This window comes from Eulemur rufifrons, chromosome 28, assembly GCF_041146395.1.
Source record: "Eulemur rufifrons isolate Redbay chromosome 28, OSU_ERuf_1, whole genome shotgun sequence".
In the NCBI taxonomy this organism is placed as follows: Eukaryota; Metazoa; Chordata; class Mammalia; order Primates; family Lemuridae; genus Eulemur; species Eulemur rufifrons.
Window position 1 is genome coordinate 6,826,832 of NC_091010.1, and position 27,657 is coordinate 6,854,488.

Genomic DNA, 27,657 nt, shown 5'->3' on the forward strand with positions numbered 1-27,657 from the left:
TGTGTTAGAGGAATAAAACCACTCAGAAACAAATGAAAGTATCATTTTAAGAAAACCTTGGAAAGTGTAAACTTCTCTACTGGTGTGACCGATGAGATAGGACCTTCTGCCAATGGAGTCTGGGTTTTCCCAGCTGTGGCGGGCAGCGCTGCCAAGAACTACTTTCTCTTGATGCTTTCCCAAGACAACTGACCCTAAAAATAATGCCTCTCTCCCCAGCCTGCCCTGAGAGCTCTTCGTCATGCTGCTTGGGCTAGGACCATTTTCAGAAAGGACTTCCATTATGCTCAGATTATGATGGTTTGGGGGGGGCAAAGGAGAAAGAGAAAAATAATCAAGTCTAATATTTTTTAAACCTCAAACATTTCCTTTTCCACTACAACTAAAAGCAAAGTCTATGTAGCGTGCACCGTAGTCCTCTGTTTTGCAGGCAGCTGCACCACACCCAGAATGCGTGGGCATAAGCTTCCCCTAGAGGTGCAGTGTCTGGTGATGGAGGTGGGGACACACCACTGTAGGGTCACAGAAATGCAACCAGGCTGGGGCAGGGGGGAGGGGGTGTATTAGCCCTTTAGGTTTTCTTGTGGTGGTCTGGGCACTCCACCAGGACCCTCCCTCTCATCTCTCTCTTCACTTGAGTAACACACATGCACACACACACACATCGTTCTGCAAGCAATTGATGTTAGAATCCACCCATCACATCAGTGAGAAGTGAACAGGAAGGAGCTCATTTGCACAAGAAATTCCATACCAGAACTGAACAGGGATGATAGTTCCGACCAGCCAAGGTTTTTGGAAAAGCAGCAGCATCACCAATACAGCATTAGTGTCTAGAATAAGGGGGGAGGACAATGGTGGGCTGATGGAAGGTAGTGGCCTTTCTTTTTCCATGTAAGGAAGTCTTAAATGTCATTAGTTTATCACAAGCCCCTGTTACAGGAGTTTGAAAAATAGCTGCAAATGAACAAAGCAAACACTGATACCTTTAATGATGTTTCTTTACAGAGTGCATCATTTGTGAGACATCTTTATCTTCATAAGAGAAGGATAATTAACATCACTAATTATCTAATTAAGTTCATTAAGCATCCACCAACAATGCACCGTGAAGTTGACATTATGTTCTACTGTCAACAAATGCTTTTGATTTCTTAGGAAGTAATTAAAATGTAAATTAGCATGCAATTTTATGCACAGGGGAAGTTTTGAATCAGATATTCATTTCAAAACTGCTCAGAGCAACACAGTTTTTGTTTTTTCTTCTTCAGTAAAGGCAGTCATTTTGCCATCAGTAGTATGTATTAAAGTGGCCACTCTGCTGTTCAGTGTTTGAATCATAGCGAGGTTATTGTACTATGTGACACGAAGTGTTCAGTTGATAAATCTGTTACTGTGCTTTGTCCTTTTTTCCTTATTTGATAATTTTATTTAACATGTTTGTGGGCTTTTATGTTTAAAAATATCACAACTGATTTTTTTTTCTGAAAAATTTCTGTAACTCATAGCCAACCTTTTCCCTTTAAAGGCATTTTAGTGCAGATCTTTTAATGTATCATTTCAGTCAGGTTAGGTTTGGTGAATATAATCAACAATTTGCTGAAAACAGGTTACACATGTTGTTCTACCTAGACAGGAAAGAGAAACTCGTGGTCTAGCTGTCCTTGGTTGCAAATTCACATTTTCCTGCTTTTTCAGGGCAGCCCCTTGGATTCTGATGAAATTTTATTAACGGAATGAGCAGGTTGTAGTGCTAAATACAGTAACCTTGTTAGATTAGGGCCTTTCCTGAAACATCACGGAGTCCCCCGATACCTGCTAGAAAACAGGCTCCCTGCAATAGAAGCCACCATGTCTAAGTCCCCAAAGCTTTCATCTTCCAGATGATTCCTATCGAATCCTGGGATGTCCATCTTTTGCTAAAGCAGACAGTTCAGTGGACGTAGTGTCCACTCGTCACCTTTGTACATGAAGACCCTGGACTATTTGAGCATCGAGCTGATGTCAGCTGATCCACATGAAGAAGAAAAGTCTCCGGTCATGATAGCAAATCGCCTCAGCCTCTTCTGGATGTTTCTGGGGGTGGTTGGTGCTGGATCCAAGCCTCTCAGTTTTCTGTGAAGAAGATTTTAGATAAATGCAAAAAGAATACAGAGACTTTAGAGAGACTTCTTTGTCCCCTTAACAGAATCAGTGTCGGGGCCTGCCTATGAACAGAGTTGGCTGAACCACTCGCCGCTCATCAGTGTGGGTGCAGACGGCAGTCCTGACAGTCCAAGCGGAGAGAGGCAGGTCTCAGGTGGGCAGACATCATCATCGCACGGCAACTCGTGGCAACCCGAGCCTGTCTGGCCTGCAGCGAGCAGCAGCATCACTGCCAAGGACGCTGACCCCTGCCAGGACCAGGGCTCCACAGAGAGGGCAGGCTCTGGGGTGGGCCCTGACTTCTATCCGACCTCTGCGGCAAGCCATGAGTTGTGGTGTGATCTGTGGTCACCCAGAAGGAGGATACCTTGTTCTCACTTGTCTGCCAGATGGGGGTCCTTTTGCTAGTTCATGCAAAGGACAGTGGCTAGGCTAGCAGAAACCCCGAACTAACCAAGGGAGCCTGATGCTAAAATCAGATGATGCCAGTCTTCTCCTTATGTACTTATGCAAGCATCTTGTACGTGCAAAGCCCACACACTTAATGAATAATCAGTAGCAACAGTGACTCACTTTATCCATGGCTTGCCTGGAGTCCTGTCTCCTACTGGTCACACTCTTCCTGTCCACAACTGCCTCTAAGGGAGGACTCTGTCACAGTCCTCCTCCTTGTGCCCTGCCACCTGAGACTGGCTCAATGCCATCTTTGACTATTCTTTGGGTCATTTGTCCTCACAAGAAATGGGGTTAAAGCTGGTTTGCTTTTGACAGCAGAATGATAGTATGAAACCTCTCCAAGAGAGCAGGCACTGAGGTCGTGCAATCTCCAGAGATCAGTGGAATATCATCCACCTGAGGTTACAAACCACTGCCCATTGAAAGATGCATTGTATCTAAATGACGCTTTGAAAAGTCCTTAAGGACAGATACTCAGTTCCTTCTCCAAAGACTTCTACCGAAGCAGAAATGTCTAGTCTGAAAAGTTAACTAGCTCTTCTCACCTTCTGCTAGGTATTTACTGATTATTGTTCCTTTTTCTCCTATAGTGACTTATTTTATTATAAAGTAGGCTAACCATGTTTATATGCCATATATAAAGGGTGTCATCAAGGAATATTTCAGGTAACTTAAGGTCCACGTGTGCAGCTCAACTCATAATATTTTAATTTTATATAAAGTATTTATATAATATTTTACCATATGCAATTCAACAATACATGAACGTCTTAAGTAGGCGTAACATTCCTTGCCATGAATATAGAATTGAATAACACATGTTTCCTATATTTAAGGAGTCCTTATAGTCTAGTTTTTGTCTCCCTAGTTAGATGACATCCAAGAAAAATCTGGGTAGCTGGGTTTTAGAAAAAAAAATGTTTACTGTATATACCAAGATTTTATAAATCAAAACAGATTTGAAATTAATTTAGGAATCCGGCAATTTAAAGAAATCCTGGGTTGAATCTTTTTGAAAACCAAATATAGTTCTGTATTTTAAAGGATAATTATAACTAGTCATCTATCTTGGGGTTCAGATTTGTTTATCTTGGTTTCCCCAACATGAGGTATACCTTCATTCTGAAAATTAAAGTTACAGTTCGGGGGAAGGTATCAACATCCCAGGTAATGCTTTTAGTTTAAAAAAATTATGATTTATGGGGGAAACACGTTTTGGTTTATTTCTCTAAATTTAAATATTAGAAAACTTACTCATCACTGCAAAACTGCTCTAGTGTTCCAAAAGACAGAAGTGTCCCACACTACATAGATGATGAGACGGCAGATGGCCGTGGAGTGGAGAACCCGACTGGGGCCCTCCTGAGGCGCTGCCGCCATTGACAGCCCGCCAGGCGCCAGCCCAGCCGCCCAGGCGCCTGTCGCGGGAGTTGCAGCCGCGCTCTCGCCCTGGGACCCAGCTATTATGAGAAACCATTTTGGTTAATTAAAAAAGTCTTTCAAAGTCTCAGAACAGAAAGTTCTGAAATTTGCTTCTCTTTCCCGTCGTTAACGGGGGCTGGTGAAAACTTGGCTCTTGGGCCTGGCACCGAAGGGAGGAGAGACTGAACAGAGAGGACGGGGAAGGCAGCAGAGGGAAGCGCTGCGTCCACTGCCTGGGGCCGAGCACGATGCTGGGGGCTCCTTGGGTGCTGATTCACCTCTTACTGTAACAGGGGTGATAACTGTCATCGCTGAGATCCTTGAGTGAAATGAAAGAACATTTGAGCCAGTGGGGGTGGGATGATTCTTGATTCCTGGGCCTCTGCATCTGGGACCTGCTCTGTGGCTTGGATGGCAGTTGAGTAAAACATAGGAGGTGCCCGCTCTCTGTTGGAGTGAAAACAGACTGTTAGCAAAGGGGAATGGATGAGAAAATCGTAGGTATTGTGAAAACATCCGAAGGAAAGAGATGGCGTGCTAGAGACTGACTTGAGAGTGTGGTAGGTTGGAAGGGCCAGGAAGGCTTCTCCACGGAGGTGGTGGTGAGTTGAGAGGAAGGGGCGGCTGTCCTACACCTGTGGGACCAGAGGGCGGAGAGCACCCAGCTAGTGCCAGGCTTAAGGTGGGAATGGGCTTGTGTGCTTGAAGACAGAGAGAGGCCCAAGTGGCTGAGATGCCATGGGGGAGTGGTCCGGAAGGAGGGTGGCAGGAGCCAGCTGCCAAGCACCAGTCCAAGTTCTTTATTAAAGGGGGTCTGTGTCTATGACTCGGTCGGCTTCTCCATCTCCACCTCTCTCTAGCGTCTCCATCACTCCTCTCCTGCACACCTGTGCCTTCCCTGAGCTCTGAGCCATCCTTCTTTCAACATCCACATGCGTTTCGTTGATTTCCTGCCATAGCTCAGGCCCTTGGGGGAAGGCGGAGGGATGCTGACAAGAAAAGGCACAGTTGCTGACCTGCCTAAGAGGCAACTCCTTCTAGGCCCGGGAAACAATTATGGTGTAAAAAGGGCTCAAAGGAGAGAGGGCCTAAGTCTGGTTTGGAGGAGCTTTGTCTGAGACTTAGAGGAGGAGGAGGGGCAGGCTGGTGGTGAGGGAGGGGCCCCTCCAGGTGCAAAGGAACAGTCAGGAGCATCTGCCTCGTGGGCCAGCTGCTGGCCTGGTATTACTGCAGTATCCTATCTAGTTTATCTCAACTTAATTTTATGGATTTATTAATATTTATATTTGGACTCTCTCCCCAGAGAATTTATGGTACCTCTAGGTGAGGGTGTATGCAATAAAGAAATGAGATCAGGAGAAAAAATAGAAGAAGGTACATTCCTAGGGAATGAAACCCCTAAATATGCATTCTATAAAGACTCGCCATTAAGCATCAACTCTGTGCCCTAGTTTTCTGTCCCCCATTGTGGAGCAGGAGGCAAGAGAGCTCCCACATTCATTCCTCAGCCATCAGCTATGCTGCTGCCAAGAGGCAGGTCCCCGGTGTGAGAACAGGGACACAGGGTGAGCAGAGCACATGGTTCCTGCCTAGTAGTTTACCCCAATTCACCCTGCCCCATCCTGCCTTCCTGCTACCCCCACTGTGAGTTTTTAAAGGTAAGAGCTGAAGATGTCATGTCCCTGATCAGAAGCCATCATTGGTTCCCACGCTGTCCAGGACAGACTCAGACCTGTTACCAATGGAGCAAGAAGCCTCATGCAGCCGACCCTGACTGCTTTTCCAAGTTCATTTCCTGCTGCAGCAGTACACGGCATCTTTGCTCCAGGAAGGCCCACTTTTTAAAATTTTGTAATAAGGCACCCTGTTTTCTCCCATCTCTACCCTTGGGCAAATGTGGTCCTCTCTGCTTGGAGGAGCCTCTCCCTGCTATCGGACCAGCCCCTTGCACTGTGCTACGAGAACGCTGTCCCTTCTCAAGGCCTGCCGAGCCCTCTCCAGCCTGGCTGGGACCCTGTGTGGCCCCTCCATGGGAGAGTGATCCTCCGATTTACCCCCCTCAGAGGATTTTAAGTTCCTGGAGGGCAAACTCTGTGCCTTGCTCATCTTCAAAGCTTCAGTGCTAGCACAGGGCCTAGGCTACAGCAGGTACTGGGAGTCGTTGGCTGAAAAGAGGCCGTCAGGAAGAAACCAGGCCTATCTATTTTGGGGCCTTTTTTCCACCCGCAATGGCTACATGTAGAGGGCCCGGCCTAAAGGAGAGGGAAAGGCCTGTGCTGCCCAGGTTCCCTGTGATGCTCATGCCGCCCAGCGCTGGGCACCTACTGGACAGTCTCCAAGTAGCCCCCAAGAGCACTGGGGTGTGCGACATCTGGAGGGAGGCATGGGGCCGTTGGCCTTTGAGAAGCTCCTGTGGGGGCCGCAGACTGCAGCCCGTGCTGCCAGGGGTTGCACCCGTGGCTGGCAGTGGCGGGCAGTCCTGACTAAGGCGGCCTTGTTGCTCTCCGTGAAGCCTGAGGAATCCTCCCCATGGACTCCAGCCCCAGTTGTTGTCTCTCTGAAATGTCAGTTGCCGTGTCCGGGTGTCTCAGTGCTGGGCATTATGTGGAGCGAAAGCACCTGTGTTATCTCCCTGGGCCGCCCTCGCGAGACCGGGTGGCTGAAACAACAGCAACTTCTTTCCTCACCGTCCTGGAGGCCGAAGGTCCAAGATCAAAGTGTTGGCAAATTGGTTTCTCCTGAGGCCTCTCTCCTTGGCTTGGAGGTGGCCGTCTTCTCCCTGTGTCCTCACACGGTCTTCTCTCTGTGCGTGTCTGTGTCCCAATGTCCTCTTCTTATAAATACACCACACATATTAGATCGGGGCCCACCCTAATGGCCTCATTTTAACTATAAAGATGCCTAGCTCCAAACACTGTCACTTTCTGAGGTACTGGGGGTTCAGCCTTCAACATGTGAATCGGGGAGGGACACAATTCAGTCCACGCCAGGATCTCACGTCTCAGTACGTGCTCAGAGGAAGACGTCTCCATGGGCTGCAGAGGCCCGGAGTAGGTCTGCACTTTCATCTCTCACCCAAACCCTTTCCCATAATTCCTGACCTTCCACCCTTGCCTGCGAAGGTGTGAGTCTTCTAGAAGGTCACCTCGGAGGACGAGGCTGACAGAGACACGGTGAGAACAGGCCGAGTTCAGGAAAAGCCCACGTGGCGGCGACCCTTCCCAGCGCCCGAGCCTCACAGGGAGGCGGGAGGGAGGCTTCCTCGAGAGGGCTCAACACCTGCAATTTTAAAACGTTCGTCCTTTGCTACACCAGAGTGGGTTTTTTTTTTTCAAGTAGTCATTCTTCATGTACTCATGATGATTGAATTTAATAAAAACATCACGGTTCAAAAAAGACAAATTAGAAAGCACCGTTCATCTTAGAAATTAATATGTGAGTGAATTTAACAAGAGATGAATTGTGCTGTGGAGGTCTGGTCCCTCTTCACCCACTCCGAGCACCAGTTGTTTGTCATTATGGCTGGAAATATGATTATTACTCTGGTATTGCTTGACATTTATTAAGAATCCAGAGGCTGCGTCTCCATAGCAGAGAAAAGTGCAATTATCTGGGCACTTGGAGAAAAGAGCGTTTCCTGGCCTGAGTCATCCAAATAGACATCCCCCAAAGACCCCTCGACCACGACCGCACTTCGTACAGGGCTGTTGTGTCACCTGGTGCACAACATACCTTCTTCATAATGGCTGCTAACATTTGATGGGCACACATATGGATGTTACACATGATTTACCAACAAACGGGGAAAGCATTTTATTTCATTGTTCTCTCATTAATTGCTTCTATCATTCAACTAAAACCAGCCTTCCTCTAAGAACTTGTCTTCAGAGGTACATGTCAGGCTTTGTGGAAGATTCATAATAGAAAAACTGTTTAGGTGGTCTGTTTACTGGATGTTTCAAAACCAGGAAAAGGCTGCATTTCAGAGGGTTCAAATGTGGCAGGGGAGGAGGCCAGAACTGTCCAGATCTGACCCTGGCTTTTTGAAGATCCAGGCCTGTTGTCATCTGGTCCTGTGGGTCTCATTAATCCTGACCACGTGGAATGTTCACTCTGTGCATGGAATGACTAGCTGCAGAGAATTTGGCCCAAAGGAGGCATGAAGAAGGTCTATGAGCTTCTTTTCAATTTCTCAAACTTTTATCGTTGCCGCCATTGCCATGCCCTTGAGGAGCTTATTCTGGGGGACTGGGGGCGAACCCAGTCATCACGCTCCAGAGCGCTGCCTCTGCAGGGCTCACCCTCTACCACGGGAGCCCCAAGGAGGCACCCTGGGAAAGAAAGAGTGTTCATAATAATCGCCGGTTTGTGTGATGACTACCAAGTGCTCGTACAGATGTGGCTGTCTCTTGCTCACTGCCACCCGACTATGTGGTCCTGTTTGTCAGATCCTCATCCTCTCAGCCAGCACCAGTGGGGGACAGGTGACCAGTGAGAGACCAGTGAGCACGTGTGGTCTCTGTGGCCAGAAGTCTTTTCCACATCAGCAGTTTCACTCCTGCCTGGGTGAGTGGGAGATGACTGGAGTTGAACTTGAACCTCTCTTTGGCCAGAGAAAGTTAGATGCTAAAGCAATCTGGAGTTGACACTGAAATCAAACAGCATGGCCATTGCTTTCATTTATGGAGTTGTTTATTTGTGAACAAGCAGAAACTTTAAAAAATTATAAAAGAAGACAGCCCACAGTGGAGTCACATATTATATGGGGTTAAGTTTTAAAATGTATTTGTAAAATGGAAATCAAGTTGTCAGCAATACTTTAAAAATTCCCCTGAACTGTCCATAGACAACACAACCATCTGTGATGGTATAAATTCTCTACCATCCTTCTGTGTGCGCACCAGGTGGCTTTGCCTCCAGTTTGGAGATCAATTATTATTTCTTTGTTAAGTCCCAGATGAAGTGGCTGGCCTGTCCAATCTGGGGAACAAAATTTACCAATAAATAATAGTTTTTAAACATGAGGATTACATTTAGTATAGTAAGCTGTTTACAGCCAAGGGAGCCCTTGGGTGGGGTCCACCTGAGAGAGCATTGACTCCCACTCTCCATCTCAGGGCCACGATGGGGCTCGAGTTTAGGTGGGGCGTGAATTCTCATTTTATTTTAGAAAATAAATTTTATTTTGCAATATTTTTCATATTCATATTCAATATTTCCATATACTCCTCACCCAGTTTCCTCCATTAACATTTTATATCACCATGGTACCTCTGCCAAAGCTAAGAAATTCACATTGGTATATTACTATTAACTAAAGTTCAGACTTTATTTCGATTTCACCAGTTTTTGTGCTAATCTGGGATTCAAGCCAGGGTGCCACGTTGCATTTAGTTATCATGTCTCCCTACTCTTCTGGTTTGTGACAATTTCTCAGACTTTCCTTGTTTTCCCTGACCTTGACAGTTTTGAGGAGTACTGCTCAGATATTTTGTAGAATGTCCCTCAATGTGGGTTTGTTTAATGTTTTTCTCATCATTGGTTGGAAGTTATGGATTTTTGGAAGGAAGACCACAGAGATGAAGTGCCCTCCTTGTAGCATTGGGTCAGGGGGCATGTGATATCCGTGTAGCATCGTCACTGGTGATGTTAACTTTCATCATGTGGTTAAGATGGTGTCTGTCAGATTCCTCGATTATAAAGTTACTATTTTTTCCTTTCTTTTCTTTTTACTTGATTGTTTATAATCAAGTCACTAAGTCAATCCTATGCTCAAAGAGGGTGAGCAGTTAACCTTCACCTCCTAGAGGAGGGGGGTATCTACATATGTTATAAATTCTGCTGTAAAAGGTTTGTCCCTTCTCCCCCATTTACTTATTTATTCAATCTTATTTATATCAGTAGGGACTTGTCCGTATTTATTTTAGAATTTGCGCTATAGTCCATTAAGCCCATTAAATTACTTATTTTGTGGCTCCAGTTGTTCCAACTTTGTGCTCACATTTAACTGATCTCAAACTTGCTTTCACTGAAGTTCTCTTGATCCTTTTTCCCTGCTCACAAATACGTTTTAATGCAATTCCACTGTAACCCTTCCTAATATTTTCAGTGTGTGTATTCAGGAAGAGTTAGGTTATATGGCAGTAACAAAAACTCCCAAATCTAACTGGCCTAAAATAGCAAATGTTTATTTCTCACTTGCACTACAACTTAAAAAAGAGAGAGCTTAGCAAATTGCTCTTGAGCCCTTAAAGCTTTTGCAAACTTCTCACTGGCCTCACCTAGCTCACAGGTAGCAGGAAGTCTGATCATGCCATGTGCCTACAGGAGAAAAAAACTGGAAATACTAAGCAAACAGCACTAATGACTAGCACATTTATTTTCTTTTAGTTTTTCTTTTCTATGCAAATATATACCGATTTAATCATTACTGTTAGCATACTGTTTTCTAACCTCCTTTAAAAAATTTTGATAGAGCAAGAAACTGGTCCTGTCTCATTAGATCTTTTTTGACACCAGGGCTGCAGTGAACAGTTGTGTAGGTTGCATGCAAGGGCATCTGGCCAGGGCGGCAAGGGGAGACTGAAATCCAGCCTTTGCTCCACTATTCAATCATCCTTCTCGGTCCAGGATGCTGTCCACCCAAGGGGGTGCCAAGGTGCTGGGGGCAGCCCTTTGTGAGAGCAGGATTTGTGCTGACTGCACAGTACTCTAGCATGGGGATGGCCATCTTCCATGTGTGCATATGTAAATTGTTTCATTTTGTGCTACTGTAAACAGGATGGTGAAAATGTCCACTGAATATTTGTGCATGTATCTTACAATTTCCTTGGGACAAATTACTGGCTGTGACAAAGGTGAGTGAAAGGATGAAATGATAATCACGCGTCGGTCTATGTAGATATGGTGCAGATGAAGACTTGGCCTCCCTCACTACTCAGTTTCAGCCCAGACCCAACATGTCGGTGCTTGGCTAGAGAGGCCAGGGCCCCTGATTGCAATTTTGGCAGCAAGTTTCAGAGCAGGATCTGAGCTGCTGCCTTCAGATACTGGCCTTTCACATTCTTGTGAAGCCATACAACTGTGATTACAGGAGTAATGATGCTTTAAACAAACAAGTGTAATGACTCTCATCAGTGGACAGCAAGTGTTTCCTGTGGGACAGCTTGGACAGGAGTGTCACAGCAGCTAGCAAGCTCCAGGGATGCCCCTGGCCATAGGTGGACACCACCAAGCTGTGGTCAGATCACTTAAAATTGTCACTCCAGGTAGAATATGCCCAATTCCCCATTCCAAGATCTGACCTGTTTCCTGAAGCCAAACCCTTCCTGAAGAAGGACTGGGAGAACAGGGCCCAGGCCATTAACCCAGACCTGCTTTTCCTCTCAAATCTCCAAATAGCCTTTGGAGCCTCTTTGTTCTACTTCAAAGGTTCTCAAACTCTCTAATGAGCTGGCAGTTGCTAGGCAAAGGCTATATAATAAGCAATGTAGAACTCTGCTCTGAATTTGTCCCTAATCGATGTGCTACATCCACTGCTGTCCAGGCAGATGGGCTTCTGCCCTTGACCCGATCCAAATCTCCTTTTCCTGTCCACATCCTGAGTATGACAACTTTCCAGGTCATTAAAAGGCTCAAAGGCCAGTGGGAAAGTAACATTTGCTTAGCATCATCGAGACATGCACGTGACGGAGGTGCCCACAGTCACAGAGTCTAAGGACTCATCTTCTGACTCTACCACTTCCTGTATTGAGAGAGTCACTTTATCCTCACTTGGCCTTAGTAACCTCTTCTGCAAAGTGGAAGTAGTCACACAGATTTCTCAGGAGGCTAAATGTTAAACGTAATAATGCATGTGGAAACTCCTTTGTCGGTTGCAAGGTGCTGTATGCATGTTAGTGAACTGGAAGTAATGTTGAGAAAACAGACCAAGGGATAACAATATTTGGGTTATCAATACTCTTAGATAACACACTGCTGTTCCTGTGGTCTGTTCTCTCTCCTGTTCTTCCAAGCATTCGCCATTCCGTGCATGATACCTGCTCAGCTCTCAGGGGAGGCAGCCATCCTGCCTCCTACCCCACCCTGGAGATGGACACCATCAGGTGTGAACATCCCGCTCTCCCCTGCCCGACTTACAGGTTCATGGCCATCCGCAGCCACCCTCAGGCCCTTCCCGCCAGCCTCAGAGGGGCCTCTTCCTTCCCCAGTGCGCAGCTCAGCTGCTGCACAGGCTGCGGGTCTGTCCTTTCTCCTTTTATCCTGTAGAACCTGTACCATCTGTGACCTTTCTTTTTCCTTTGCTTTTCAACCTTCTCCTTTCTACCACCCAGCTGCCCTCAGCCTGTAACACACTTGTGTCTTATCCTTCCTGTTTTAGCGTGTGGCCTGTCTCCTGTCTCTTTCTCTCCTTCAGAGTCAAGCTTCTTGAATGACTTGTCTGGACACAGCATCTCCATTGCCTTATCTCCAAATCCCTAGCTGACCCATTGCTGTCTAATCACTCCCCTGAGATGATTCTTGCAGAAGTCACCAATGACCAGTTTCTACAGACAAACCCAAAGGGCATTATCAGGCCTCATCTTACTGAGCCCTGGTGCATTCCCTCTGCTTCAAGTGCCCTTGGTTTTCATGACGTTTCTCTCTCTGGTTTCTCTTAGCACTTCTCTAACCCTTCTTCTCCTGGCCTAACTTTACTGGTGTTCCCCAGGTTTCTGACTTTGTCCCAGCAATCTCCTCTCTGTCCTTACTCTCCTTGGGGGATTTTATCATCTCTCAGGATTATCTGTCACCTATTTGCTGATGACTCACAAATCTACGTTGTCTCTGGACCTCTCTCCCAAGCTTTCTTCTGGGGAAATCCAGTTGTACCATTGACTCTTCAAATTCAACATGTCTTCATACCATGCAGACTTGCTCTTGCTTTTGTTTTTGTGATCTCTCGATGTTTCTTAGTTTTTCTACTTTAATTCACTCAGTTAAGCAAACCACAAATTTTGGAATAGTTCTTGCCCTCTCATACAGTCACCAATTCCTGCCAACTTTGCTTTCCATGTAGTTCTTGAATTTGATTCTTCCACGTAGCTTGTTCCACTGTTTGAACCCTCACAGGTACTGTCAGGAAAGTGTCCTAATGGGGCTCTCTACTTCCAGTCTTGGGTTCATTAAATCCATCCTCCAAATTACTGGCAGAGTAAGCTATCAAAGATGCTAAGTCAAAAAATACTAAAAATCAAAAGAATGGGAACACATCAGACTTCTATGTAAGTCTTCTCATTCGAGCATCATCTCCACTGGGGAGACTTCTCTGAACACTGGCTCATGCCAAGGTCACCTCTTCTGTGTATCTCCTTCACCGTATCCTGTGTCACCATGTCGTCTGTCTCAGCGCTCTCTCATGTTAATTCTTAACTATCTGTCCCTTCTATTAGGCTCCACAAAACCAGATATGGGGTTCATCTTTGTACTTTGTAATTTGTGCCTGGAAAATAGTAGGTGTCCAATAGCAGGTGAATGTTTGCTGAACTTAGCAACAGAGAGTAAATTTGAAGCCAGAAACGGAGTATCTGAGTTGCGTAAACAACCCTGGTCTGCAGCTACTGTAGACAGGGTATTTATTTGAAAGGCAAAAAATGATTTATAACTGAACTCATATAGCATTTTCTAAGTGTTAATTTTGAAGAGACCATCTAAGTCATTTCTTCCAACTGATGTTACCCCTGACTCCAATATTTTACACCCAAACAGCCTCTTTGGGTGACCCTTTGCAGTTTACAAAGTACTTTCACTCTACCACCTCCTCCTGGCTTGATGACATCTGTGCAAAATAGATAAAGGAGGTACTAGTAACCTCGTTTTATAGACAATACATTTTCAAAAGGATTAAGTGATTTCCCATGTAACATGGCTAGCAAGGACCCAACTAAGGTATCTGGACTCCTATGCTCTCTGCCTCCCACTCTCATTCTGCAGCACTCACAGCAACATGAACGTCTTTTCACGTTATCACGCCGAAGTCGGCCTGCCTGAAACTTCCTGCCCTGGGCCCACTCAGCCCCCGAGGACATCCTGACAAGGCCCGTCCCTCTGCGGCAGATAGCCCATTTGCTCTTCGAAGGCAGCTGCTTTGCGTGCAAGTGCCCCCCGAGAGCTCCCTAGTGCTGCAGCACATCTCCAAAGCATCACATTAGAAAAAGTCTGGGATTTGCCTTAGATGTAGAATTAGTCAAATTTTTCAGCATTTTATGTCACTTGTGATGCTCAGAATGATTGTTTTACTTATAAATGCATATAAAAAATATAACAGCAATATTGAAGAAAATTTTACAAACAAAAAAAAAAAAAGGAAAGAAGAAAAAGAATAAAACCACCCTATTCCCATTACTCCAAAACAGTAACGGGATTTTTAAAATTATATTGTTTTCATATTTTTTAGTCTTTGCCAATAAACACTTTTTTATTTTATTGAAGCTTAAAATGCATAGGAAAAACGGTTCAAATCACAAATAGACCAACTTAAGAATTTTAACAAAGTGAGTCTGTGACCACCACTCAGGTCAAAAAATACAGCGTTAATCATACCCAGAGGCATCCCTGACTTCGCACCCCTGGCTAGTCGCCAGCCCCCTCTTCTCCGAAAGCACCCACTCTCTTGGCATCTAATATCATACATTAATTTTCCACATTTTAAATTTTATATAAATGAAATAACATAGTATATACTTTTTTGTCTGGCTTATTTCACTCCCAGTTATGTTTATAAGATTTATCCATAGCATTGAAGTAGCAGTTCATTCATTTCCACAGTGGTAGAGCAACAGTTCTCAAACTTTTGGGTTCCAGGACCCCTTTACCCCCTTAAAAATATTGAGGATTCCAAAGAACTTTTGCCTATGTAGGTTATATCTATTGATATTTACTATATTATAAATGGAAACAATTTAAAATAATGCATTTATTAATTTATTTTAAAATAACAATAAACCCATTATGTGTAAACATAAATAACGTTTTTAACTGATACAGTAGTCCCCTCTCTCTGCAGCTTTGCTTTCTGCAGTTGTAGTTACCTGCGATCCACCATGGTCTGAAATATTAAAAGAAAGCTTTCAGAAATAAAAAATTCATAAGTTTTAAATAACTTTTCTTATAATATATTGCTATAGTTGTGCTATTTATTATTGGTTATTTTTGCTAATATCTTACTGTGCCTAATTTATAAATTAAACTTTATCATAGGTATGTATGTATAGACAGAACAGTATACATAGGGTTTGGTACTATCTGTGATTTCAAGCATCCTTGGAACGTCTTAGGAACATATCCCCATAGATAAAGACAGACTACTATATTTTTCAAAACAAAAAAAATATGAGAATAATGTTATTGTTCTATATTTTTGCAAATCTCTTTAATCTTAGGACTTAGTAGAAGACCACTATATTATCATAAATATATGTTTTTTTATTCAATGTGTTGTAATGTGGGGGTTTTTTTTGGTTGAAGAAAATCAGGCCTCCCACAGATATGTAGTATAAAAAGGATGGAGTATTTTAATAGCTTTTTCAGAAAATTATAGATTTTTTTTCTTTGATACCACACCGAAACTCAACAAGTGATAATTTCTTAAAGGATACTTGAAATCTTTATACTCTGTTACATTAAAATTTGTTGATCTGTCTTGTGCTTTGAATGGATATTTTAACACATACATGATTTTGTAATGCATATGAACATGCATGTAGCATGCATTGGAAATATTGGCTTTCTGAGTTAATTGTATCTCCCAATTCTTGACATATTTCTTCATGAAATATGGAAAAATCATACTCAAGTCACCACAAATATCATTAGAAAAATCTTTAGCTGCTGGGAAACTGTCAAACTCACAAAAACAGATAGATATATTTTCCAAAATTCTAATATTTGCTTGAAAGCTCAAATTTTATCTTTGGTAGTAAATACTGTCAGTTGTTTGATTTGAAATGACAGGTTCACTTTGCAAATTTTCAAGAAGATATCTGCTAGATACTCTTGTAAATGACTGTAATTTTGTCTATCACTCATTCTTTCAAATAAAAATGCTGTTCTGTGAGAGAGGCAGCTAGTTTAGTTCACAACCCTAACAATAACCCTAACAATTAAAGGTTTTCATTGAGACAACCACTACATTTTTGGTATTCAGAAGTGCTGTGTATATAGACATCCCATATTATCATACAGACTATTAAAAGAAGTATATTCAAGGGTTGAGATTTAATAAAATTAATATTTTGTACTGCTTCTCAAGGACATTCTTAAGTACAGACAGCCTTTTTCTCTTCTACAAATGCCTTGATTTCTGCTAAGGTAATAGTTTTACCATTGCTTTTGAGCTATCAATACAAATGTCAACACACTGAGGAAAAAAAGGCAAAAAAAGTCTTAGTATTTTGAATATAGTTTTGATTTCACAGGCCCTCTGAAAGGGTCTCAGGAACCCCTAGAGATTCATGGACCACATTATGAGAACAATTATTATAAAGTACTCAATATATAAATATATCATAATTTATTTATCCAGTCTATTATATAAAGGCTATTAATATTAAAGTCTGTGTCTCCATCTAGATGGATGACTGGAATAGTGGAGCAAAGTCTTTTAAAATCTGTATAGCCTCTTCAGTAAAATGTCTATTCATGTCTTTTGCACATACTCTAGTGGGAAGTTTTGGTTTTTAGCTTGTTGAGTTTTAGGAGTTCTTCTTACATTCTAGATGCTAGTCCTTTGATGGATATGTGGCTTGTAAATATTTTCATCCGGATTGTAGCATGGGTTCTTGTAGAGCAAAATGTTAATGCTGATGAGGTCCTGTTCATCAGTTTTTCCTTTTATAGATGGTGCTCTTAATGTAAAATTTACGAACCCTTTGCCTAGCTCTAGATCCCATAGATTTTCTCCTAAAATATTTATAGCTTTACGTTTGACATTTAAGTCTGTGGTCCATTTTGATTTAAATTTAGTATAAGGTGTGAGACTTAGGTTCATTTTTTGGGCTATGGATAGCCAATTGCTCCAAAACCGTTTGTTGAAAACCTATTTGTTGAATAGCTTTTGGAACTTTGTCAAAAATCATTTGGTCATATATGTGTGGATCTATTTCTGGATTCTCTATTCTGTTCCACTGATCTATGTGTCGGTTTGTCTGTCAGTACCACAGATTCTTGGTTACTGTAACTATTAGGTTAAGTATGAAGTGTCTGATTTCCTTAAATACTAAGTTTGATGGTTGTTATCTCTAACATTTCACTTTGACATTTCTTATTTTATTTGTATTGTGAAGGTACATCCTCATTTTTTCAAATGCATGGTTTGGCTTGTGATTATCTTTCAAAGTGTTTTTTAGAGGAATTTTGTGAAACAATGGATAAATCAAAAATTCGTGTTATTTTTGAATATGAATTTCTTTGTGGAACCAATGAAACACAGATATCTCAAAACATTAGCAAAGTGTTTCGGAAGGATGTGGCTAACAAAGGCATGGTATGTCAATGGTTTGAGAAATTCCATTCTGGTGATTTTAATCTTGAAAATGAGCCACCTGGGTAACCTGAGATCAAGGTGGATAATGATGAGCTGAAAGCTGTAGTGGAAGTGAATCCATCTCAACTTATGCGTGAATTAGCAGCAAGGTTTAACGTTACTATTCCAACAATATTGGACCATTTGAAACAAATCAGTGTAGTAAAGAAGCTGGATAGATGGGTTCAGCATGAATTAAAAGAGCGTCAGAAAAGAAGTTGTCCCGAAGCTTGCCTTTCTTTGCTGTCATGACATAAAAGCAAACCATTTCTACACCGTATTGTTATGTGTGATGAAAAATGGATTATTTTTGACAATCACAAGTGTTCAGCACAATGGTTGGATGAAGATGAAGTGCTAAAATACAGCCCAAAACCAAATACTCATCATAAAAAGCTAATGGTGTCTATTTGGTGGTCCAACGCTGGTTATTACCTACTACAGCTTCATAAAACCTGGTCAATGGATTACAGCAGATGTCTACTACAACCAATTGAACAAAGTTATGAGGATGCTTGTGATTAAGCAGCCGAGATTGGTAAATAGAGACAGGCCAATCCTCTTGCAAGACAATGCTCAACCACATGTCACACAAATAACACTGCTTAAACTACAGAGGCTGGACTTGGAAACTCTCTGTCCTCTGCCATATTCACCAGACCTTGCACCAACTGACCACCACTTCTTCCAGGCTTTGGACCACATCTTGCAAGGAAAAATATCAAATTCTCAACAAGCTGTAGAAAACAACTTTTGCGATTTCATTGACACTCGCTCTCCAGGCTTCTTCTCTGCTGGCAGAAACAAGCTACCCTTACGTTGGCAAAACTGTGCCAATAGTTTAGGCGTGTACTTTGATTAATTGTTCTGCTTCTTGTTTGAGATATAAAAAACTACTTTTGATTCGAAATCAGACATTTCATATTTAATGACCTAATACATAAGTTTTGAAATCGGGTAGAATAATTCTTCTCATTTTATTCTTAATTTTCAAGATTGTTTTAGTTCTTCTAGTTCCTTTGCCATGTGATTTTAGAAGCAATCTTGTCTGTGTCTTCAAAAAAATCTTGCTGGGATTTCGATAAGAATTTTATTACCACAAATTACCACAGACAGGGTGGCTTAAACAAACACATCAATTTGGGAAGAAATGGCATCTTTCTATGTTGAGTCTTCCAATTCATAAATATGATATGTTTGTTCCTTTATTTAGATCTTCTTTGATTTCTTTCATCTGTATTTTGTAGTTTTCAGCACATACATCCTATATGTATTTTGTTAGATTTACACCTAAGTATTTTATTTTTGAGAACTTGAAATGATATTGTGTCTTTTATTTTAGCATGCATGTGTTGATTGGTAATATTTTGAAATATAATTAATATGTGTATGTTGCCCTTGTATCCTGTGACCTCGAGTTTTTTTAAATACCTTGAGTATTTACCTTATTGAGTTTTGTTTTGTTGTAACACTTAATTCAACACAGACAATCAGGGCATCTGCAAATAGGGACAGTTTTACTTATTTCTTTTCAATATAGATGGCTTTTATTTTTTTTTTCTTGCCTTATTGCACTGAATAGAGCTTCTAGCGCTATATTAAAGGAAAGTAGTAGAAGCAGACATCCCTGCTTTTTTCCCCAGTCTTAGAGGGAAAATAGTCTTTATTCCACCTTGAATATAATGTTAGCTGTAGGGTTTTGGTAAATGCTCTTTATCAGTTTGAAAAAATTCCCACCTATTCCTAGTTTACTGAGAATTTTTAATCATGATTGGGTGTTAAATTTTATCAAATACTCTTCTGCATCAACTGATATGATCATGTGATTTTCTTTAACCTGCTGATATGGTGAATCCAATTGATTGCTTTCTTTGGATATCTTTTTTTTTTTTTTTTTTTGAGACAGAGTCTCGCTTTGTTGCCCGGGCTAGAGTGAGTGCCGTGGCGTCAGCCTAGCTCACAGCAACCTCAAACTCCTGGGCTTAAGCGATCCTACCCCCTCAGCCTCCCGAGTAGCTGGGACTACAGGCATGCGCCACCATGCCCGGCTAATTTTTTCTATATATATTTTAGTTGGCCAGATAATTTCTTTCTATTTTTAGTAGAGACGGGGTCTCACTCTTGCTCAGGCTGGTCTCGAACTCCTGACCTTGAGTGATCCACCCGCCTCGGCCTCCCAGAGTGCTAGGATTACAGGCGTGAGCCACCGCGCCCGGCCGCTTTCTTTGGATATTTACCGGACTTGCATCCCTGGAATAAATCCAACTTGGTCATTGGGTATAATTCTTTTTATGTTTTACTGAATTCCATTTGCTAATATAAGAAATTTTGCATCTACATTAATGAAGAATAAGGGGTTTTTTGGTACTGTTTGTCTGATTTTGTTGTCAGGCTATTGCTAGCTTCATCATACTAATTGGAAAATGTCAGCTCCTTTCCTATTTTCTGGAAGATAATTTATAAAATTGATTTTAATTCTTTATTAAAATGTTTTGTAAAATTCTCAAGTAAAACTATGTAGACCTGGAAATATGTTTTGGGGGAGTTTAAAAATTATGAGTTCAGTTTCCATAATAGTTATAAGGCTATTCCAGTGATTCATTTTATATTGAGTGAGTTGTGGTAGTTTGTGTTTAGCAAATAATTTGTTCCATTTCTTCTAAGTTGTCACATTTATGTGTATAGTTGTTCATAGTATCCCCTTGTTATCTTTTTGATGTCTGCAGAGTCTGTAGCAATAATAGCCTCTGTTTCATTCTTGATAAGAGCAATTTATGTTTCTCTTTTCATCTATGTCAGTGTTTCTATAGTTTTGTAAATTTTATTTATCTTTTCAAAGTATGAGTTTTTGTTTCAATGATTTCCTCTATGTTTTTTTCTGTTTTTAATTTATTCATTTCTGCGCTTTATTATTTCCTTCCTTCTGCTTGCTTTGGGTTTATTTTTCACATTTTTTTCCAGTTTATTGAGTAGGAGTTTAGCTATTTGTTTTACCAGTTCAGGCTACCATAGCAAATTACTACAGACAGGATGTCGTAAATAACAGACATTTATTTCTCATGGTTCTGAAGGCTGGGAAGTCTCAGATCAAGGTGCTGACCAGTTTTTTTCCTGGTGAGGGCTCTCTTTGTGGCTTGCTGATGGCTGCCTTCTTACTGTGTCCTCACATGGCACAGTAAGAAAGCTCTGATGACCTTTTCTCCTCTTATAAGGGCTCTGATACCATCATGGAGGCTCTACCCTCATGACTTTGTCTAAACCTAGTTGCTTACCAAGTGCCCCACCTCCTAACACCATCACATTGAGGGTTGGAGTTTCAACCTATGAATTGGAGGGGAACACAAACATTCAATACATAACAGAATTTTTACTCTTTTCTCATGTATGCATTTTTGCCACAAATTTTCCTCACAGCAGTGTTTTAGCTACATAACACAAATTTTAATATGTTCTATTTTCAATTTCAGTAAATTTAAAGTATTTTTTAAAAATTTCTCTTGAAACTTCTTTTTTGACACTTGGATTACTTAAAAGTATGTTTTTAGTTTCTAAGTGGAGATTTTCTGTGATCTTTATGTTACTGATTTCTAGTTTGATTCCATTGTGATTAAAGAATACATTTTGCATGTTTTCATTTTTTTTTTAATTTGTTGAGGTTTGTTTTATAGTCCAGGGTGTAGTTTATATACATGTTTTGTGAGCAATTGAAAAGAATGTGTATTGTACTATTATTGGGTGGAGCTGACTACAAATGTGGCTTACCCAAACATTTTTTGGAATTCCATTTTCATTTTTCATTGTTTTGAGTATATCTCTTTGTGTAGCTTTTTTAGTTGTTGCTCTAGGTATCACATTATATGTGTATATGTAACTTATCAGAGTCTACTGGTATTGTCATGAAATATAAATATTATCTCACTCCATTTATAATGTAATTATTTTAAATATTCCCTCTATATCCATTTAGAATCACATCAGTGTCATAATTTTTGCTTTAACCATCACCAATAAGTTAGACGTCTCAAGAGGAAAAGGAAAGTGTATTGCTTCTACCCATAGTTTTGCTTACTATATTCTTTATTCCTCCTTGATGTTTAAAGATTTTTTTCTTTTATCATTTATTTTCTGTTTAAAGAGCTTCCTTTAGCCATTCTTATAGGGTAGCTCTGGTGGTGACAAATGCTATTAATTTTTCTTTATCTGAGAATGTCTTGATTTACCCTCAAATTCAAAAGGATATCTTTGCTGGCTATAGGATACTGGGTTGACAGTTACTTATTTTAAGCACCTAAAAGAAATTATGCCACTTCTTTCTGACCTCCATGGTTTCTGATGAAAAAATTTACTGTCATTCAAATTCCTCTGTAAGTAAGGCATTGTTTCTCTTTTGCTGCTTTTAAGATTTTTTTCTTTGTCTTAGATTTAAGAAGTCTGACTGTAATGTATCTTGACATGGATTTCTGCAGGTTTGTCTTTTTGGGATTTGCTTAGGTTCTTGAGCTTGCAGATTTACATCTTTTGTCAATTTGGGTTTTTTTTTTTTTTTTCCTTAATTTTTTTTTTTTTTTTTGACAGAGTCTCACTCTGTTGCCGGGGCTAGAGAGCAGTGGTGTCATCATAGCTCACTGCAACCTGTTTGAGTGATTTTTAAGCACCACCCTCTTTATCCTTTCTTTCTGGGATTCTGGTGACACAATTACTAGATCTTTCATTGTAGTCCCACAGGTCTCTAAGGTTCCATTTATTTTTTTTCCATTCCATTTTCTCTCTGTTCTTCAGAACGCTACTTGCTGTTGCTCTGTCTTCCCATTCACTCATTCTTCCCTCTGTCCCTTGCATTCTGCTGCGGAGCCCACCCATTAAGGAGTTTTTTCCTTCAGTTACTGCTTTTTTAGTTCTAAAATTTACACTTGGTTCTTCTTTACATTTTCTATTTCTCTAATGAGACTTTCCATTTATTGGCTGAGGCCCCTAATTTTTTTTTATTTGTTATGGCATGTTGTTAATTGGTAGTTGTTGAAGCATGTTTTATGAAGGCTGCTTTAAAATCTTGATCAAATAGTTCTAACATTTCTGCCATCTCATTCTGTTGCATCCATTGATTGTCTTCTTGTATTCAGTCTGAGATTTTCCTGGTTCTGGGCATGAGTGTATGTTTTGAGATTCTGGATCTTATTTTTTCAGTTCCGTAAATATTTGTTTACTAAGCAGCTTTATTTAGATAATTCATATGCCATACACTTCACCCATTCAAAGTAAACAATTCAGTGGTTTATAGTGCATATATAAACATGGTGCAACCATCACCGTAATCAATTTGTAACGTTTTCATAACTCCAAAGAGAAACTCCACATTCTTCAGCTATCCCTCTTCTCTCCCTTATCCTCTAGACGCGACAATCACTAATGTGCTTTCTCTCTGTATAGACATTTTATATAATGAAATCATGTAATATGTGGTCTTTTGAGATTAGCTTCTTTCACTTAGGATCATATTTTTAATGTTTATCCATGATGTAACATGTGTCAACACTTCATTCTTTTTTGTGGCCAAATAATATGCCATTGTATGAATAGACCACATTTTGTTTATCCATTCATCAGTTGATAAATATTGGGGTTGTTTACAACTTTGGGCTATTAGGATTAACACTGCTATAAACATTCATGTATAAGTTTTTGTTTGGACATAAATTTTTATCTTGGGTGTATACCTTGGAGTGGAATTTCTGGGTCAATGGTAACACTTTGTTTAACCATTTGACTAACTGCCAGGGTATTTTCTAAAATTCTACTCCATTTTACATTCCCACTAAAATGGGTGAGGGTTTTAATTTATCCATGTCTTCAATAATGCTAGTTATTATCTAAAGTTTTTATTCTAGCCATCCTACTTCGTTGGCTATTTCATTGATCCCATTGTGAATTTTATTGGCATTTCTCTAATGACAAATGATGCCAAGTATCTTTTTACCTATTAGTCATTTGAATATCTTCTCTGGAGAACATGCTATTCAGATTATTGGTCCATTTTTAAGTTAGCCCATTAGGCTATTTTTCTTTTTTATTATTGATTTCTAAGAGTTCTTTATATATTCTACGTACAAGTCTGTTGTCAGATATATGATTTATAAATATTGTCTTCCATTCTGTGGGTTGTCTTTTTACTTTCATGACAGTGTCTTTTGAAGCACAAGTTTTTACTTTTGGTGAAGTTCAATTTATCCTTTTTATTATTGCTTATTCCTTTAGTGTCAAATCTAAATCTAAAAAATGCCAAATCTGAATTCATGAAGATTTACTCCCAAGTTTTCTTCTAAGAGTTTTATAGTTTTAGCTCTTATATTCAGGTCTTTGTTTCATTTTTGAGGTAAGTTTTATATATGTTATGAGGTAAGGGTATAACTTCATTCTTTTGCATGTGGCTATTATATCCTAGAACAATTTCTTAAAGAGACTACTCCTTTCCCACTGAATAGTTTTGGCACTCTTGTAAAAAATTGTCTGTAAAATAACTAAAAGAGTGAAATTGGAATGTTCCTAACACAAAGAAATGATAAATGTCTGAGGTGGTGGATACCCCAGTTACCCTGATTTGATTAATACACATCATTTGCCTGTATCAAATATTACATGAACCCTATAAATATATACTACTATGATGTACCCATAATAATTTAAAATAAAAAATAAAAATTGTAGCCACATGGTTTTATTTTTGGACTCTTAATTTTATTCTATTGGCCTTTATGTCTATCATATACCTGTGCCATACTGCCTTGTTTACCATTGCTTTGTAGTAAGTTTTGAAATCAGGAAGTATGAATCTTTCTACTGTTTTCTTCTTTTTTAAAAAAAGATTGTTTTGACTTTTTGGGGTCCCTTGGAATTTTATATGATCTTGAGGATTGGTTTTTCAATTTCTGCAAAAACTGGTCATTGGAATTTGATAGGGATTGTGTTATTCTGTAGATTGCTTTGGGTATTATTAGCATTTTAAAAATATGAAGTCTTCTTATCCATGAACATGGGATGTCTTTCCATTAATTTTTTTAAATTTCTTTGAGCAATGTTTTGTAGTTTCCCTTGTACAAAAATTTCATTTTCTTGGTTAAATTTATTCCTAGATATTGTATTCTTTAGGATGCTATCATACATGGAATTGATTTCTTTTTTTTTTTTTTTTTTTTTGTTGAGACAGAGTCTCACTCTGTTGCCCGGGCTAGAGTGAGTGCCGTGGCGTCAGCCTAGCTCACAGCAACCTCAAACTCCTGGGGTTAAGTGATCCTACTGCCTCAGCCTCCCGAGTAGCTGGGACTACAGGCATGCACCACCATGCCCGGCTAATTTTTTCTATATATATGTTTAGTTGGCCAGATCATTTCTTTCTATTTTTAGTAGAGACGAGGTCTCGCTCTTGCTCAGGCTGGTCTCAAACTCCTGACCTCAAGCGATCCACCCGCCTCGGCCTCCCAGAGTGCTAGGATTACAGGCGTGAGCCACCGCGCCCGGCCTGATTTCTTAATTATTATTATCATTTTTTGGATTGTTCATTGCTGGTGTATAGGAACACAACTGATTTATGCATTTGGATCTTACACCCTGCAATTTTGTTTAATTCATTTATTAGTTCTAGTAGTTCTTTTATGGATTATTTGGGATTTTCTATATATAGAATCATGCCATCTAGAGATATTTTTTTCTTCTTCCTTTTCAATTTGGATGGCTTCCATTTGTTTTTCTTGCCTGGTTGTCCAGTTTAGAACTTCCAGTATAATGTTGACTAGAAATATTGAGAGTGGACATCTTTGTCTTATTTCTGATGTTAGGGCAAAAGCAACCAGTCTTTCAGTACTAAGTATGATGTTAGCTGTGGGTTTTTTGTAGTTGCCCTTTATGAGATTGAGAAAGCTGCTTTTTTTCCCTAGGTGGTTGACATTTTTTGTCATGAAAGGATTTTATATTTTGTCAAATATTTTTCTGTGTATATTGAAATGTGGTTTTTGTTTTCTATTCTATTGATGTACTGTATTACATTAATTACTTTGAGATGTTAAACTAACTCTGTATTACTGAGATAAATCTCACTTGGTCATAGTGTATAATTTTTTTTATATCTTGCTGGATTCAGTTTGTTAGTATTTTGGTGAGGATTTTTGCATACATATATGTAAATGTATATGTGCAAATATATATTTATATATATAAAAGATATTGGTCTGTACTCTTCCTGTGATGTCTTTTTGGTTTTTGTATCAGGGTAATAACTGGTCTTGTAGAATATGTTGGAGAGTGTTCCCTTCTCTTCTAATTTTTGGAAGAGTTGTGAAGAACTGGCATTAATTCTTCACTAAGTGTTTGGCAGGATTCAGCAGTGAAGCCATCTGGGGCTGGGTTGGATTTTCCTTGTGGATAGGTTTTCTTTGTTTGTTGGTTTGGTTTTACTAATTTCCTTTCTTTACTTGTTATTGGTATATTTTGATTATTAGTTTCTTCTTGAGTTAGTTTTGATAATTTGTGTCTTTCTAAGAATTTTTTCCATTTCATCTAAGCGATCTAATTTATTGGCATATAGTTGTTCATAGTATTTCTTTATAATCCTTTTTAAAAATCATCTGTAAGGTCAGTAGTAATGTCAACTCTTCCATTTCTGATCCTTGTAATTTTATCCTTCTCTCTTTTTTCTTGGTCAATTTAGCTAAAGGCTGCCAATTTTGTTGATCTTTCCAAATAACCAGATTTTGTTTTGGTTTCATTAATTTTGTCCATTGTTTTTCTATTCTGTAATTCATTACTTCCTGCTTTAATATTTATTATTCCCTTCATTCTGCTTGTTTTAGGTTTAGTTTGCTCTTTTTTGTTCCCAGTGCCTTAAGGTGAAAGATTCAGATATTGATTTAAGGTTTTTCTTTTTTCTTAATGTAGGCATTTACACCTGTAAATTCCTCTCCATGTTGTGCTTTAGTTATACCCTAGATGTTTTGGTATGTTATGTCTTCAGTTTTACTCTCAAGTATTTTCTTTTGTTTCTTCTTTGATGCTTGGTTATTTAGGAGTGTGTTATTCAATTTATACTTAGTTTTGATTTTGCCAAGTTTTTTTTCTGCCAACTTCTAATTTTATTCCATTGTCATCTGAGAACACACTTTGTATTATGTCTATCTTTTTAAATTTACTGGGGTTTATTTTATGGCCTCAGCTTCTCAGCCTCTTGTGCTATTTGAAAATTTGTAAATATTTCAAGGGCCAGAAAGAAAAACAAAGCATAAAACTCACCTCAGTGAGTTTTCTTTCTCTCTAGGATCTTGGCTCCTCAAATCTTAGTTCTCTTGGAACTCTGTCTTACAGCAGATTGTTCAAATGTAGACTTATGTTGTTATTTTTGGGAGGAAAGTTGAGCCCCTACAAGCTAGCTCTTCATAAGTGAAAGTGGAAATAACCCATAAACATGTATTTGAATGTGTTAGTATGAGCATATCAGCATAGGTGAAGTCTTTGTTTATGTGGTTGTGAATGATTTGACCAACAAATCCTGAAACCATTATTTTCCCTGGCAATTGGTCAGCATAGAGAGAAGTTCTTATCTAAAATCACATCTATCATTAAGCTGTGACTTGTTTTCTCTCCAGGACTTTGTGTCATGTATAGAGAACTACAGAAGAAGAGGACAGGAGCTATATGCATCTTTCTATAAAGACCATGTACAGGTAAGAAACAAAACATACCTTTTCTCTACACAATATACTGGGATCCACCAGGAACTTGGAAAAAGAATCGCAAGGACCTTGAACCTGAAAAAAAAAAAATCACAAGAGCCTTCAGTTTAAGTAAAGGAAATGGTCATTAATGATTCAGGTTTGTTTTCATGACCTGCACCATAGGCTTGGGAAACAGGCCTTGTGTCCATCCATTCAGCTGCTCATTCATCCACTCAGTAAATAGCTATCAAGAGCCCAGGGAGCTCACACCCTGCCGGGAGCTTGGAGCAAGCATGTAGACCTGGGCCTCACTCTCAGGTAACTTCACTGTGAAGGAAGGATATACACTAAATAACTTCAAAAATAAATAGACAA

General features: G+C 39.9%; 1 protein-coding gene across 1 annotated transcript in view; it reads left to right on the top strand.

Annotated features, from left to right (window-relative positions):
• WDFY4 (WDFY family member 4) overlaps window positions 1-27,657 on the top strand; it is a 262,564-nt gene that overhangs the window by 125,323 nt on the left and 109,584 nt on the right. Inside the window, exon 39 of the mRNA XM_069461073.1 lies at window positions 27,214-27,291. Coding sequence (XP_069317174.1) covers window positions 27,214-27,291 — 78 coding nt within the window. The remainder of the gene's footprint in view (window positions 1-27,213; window positions 27,292-27,657) is intronic.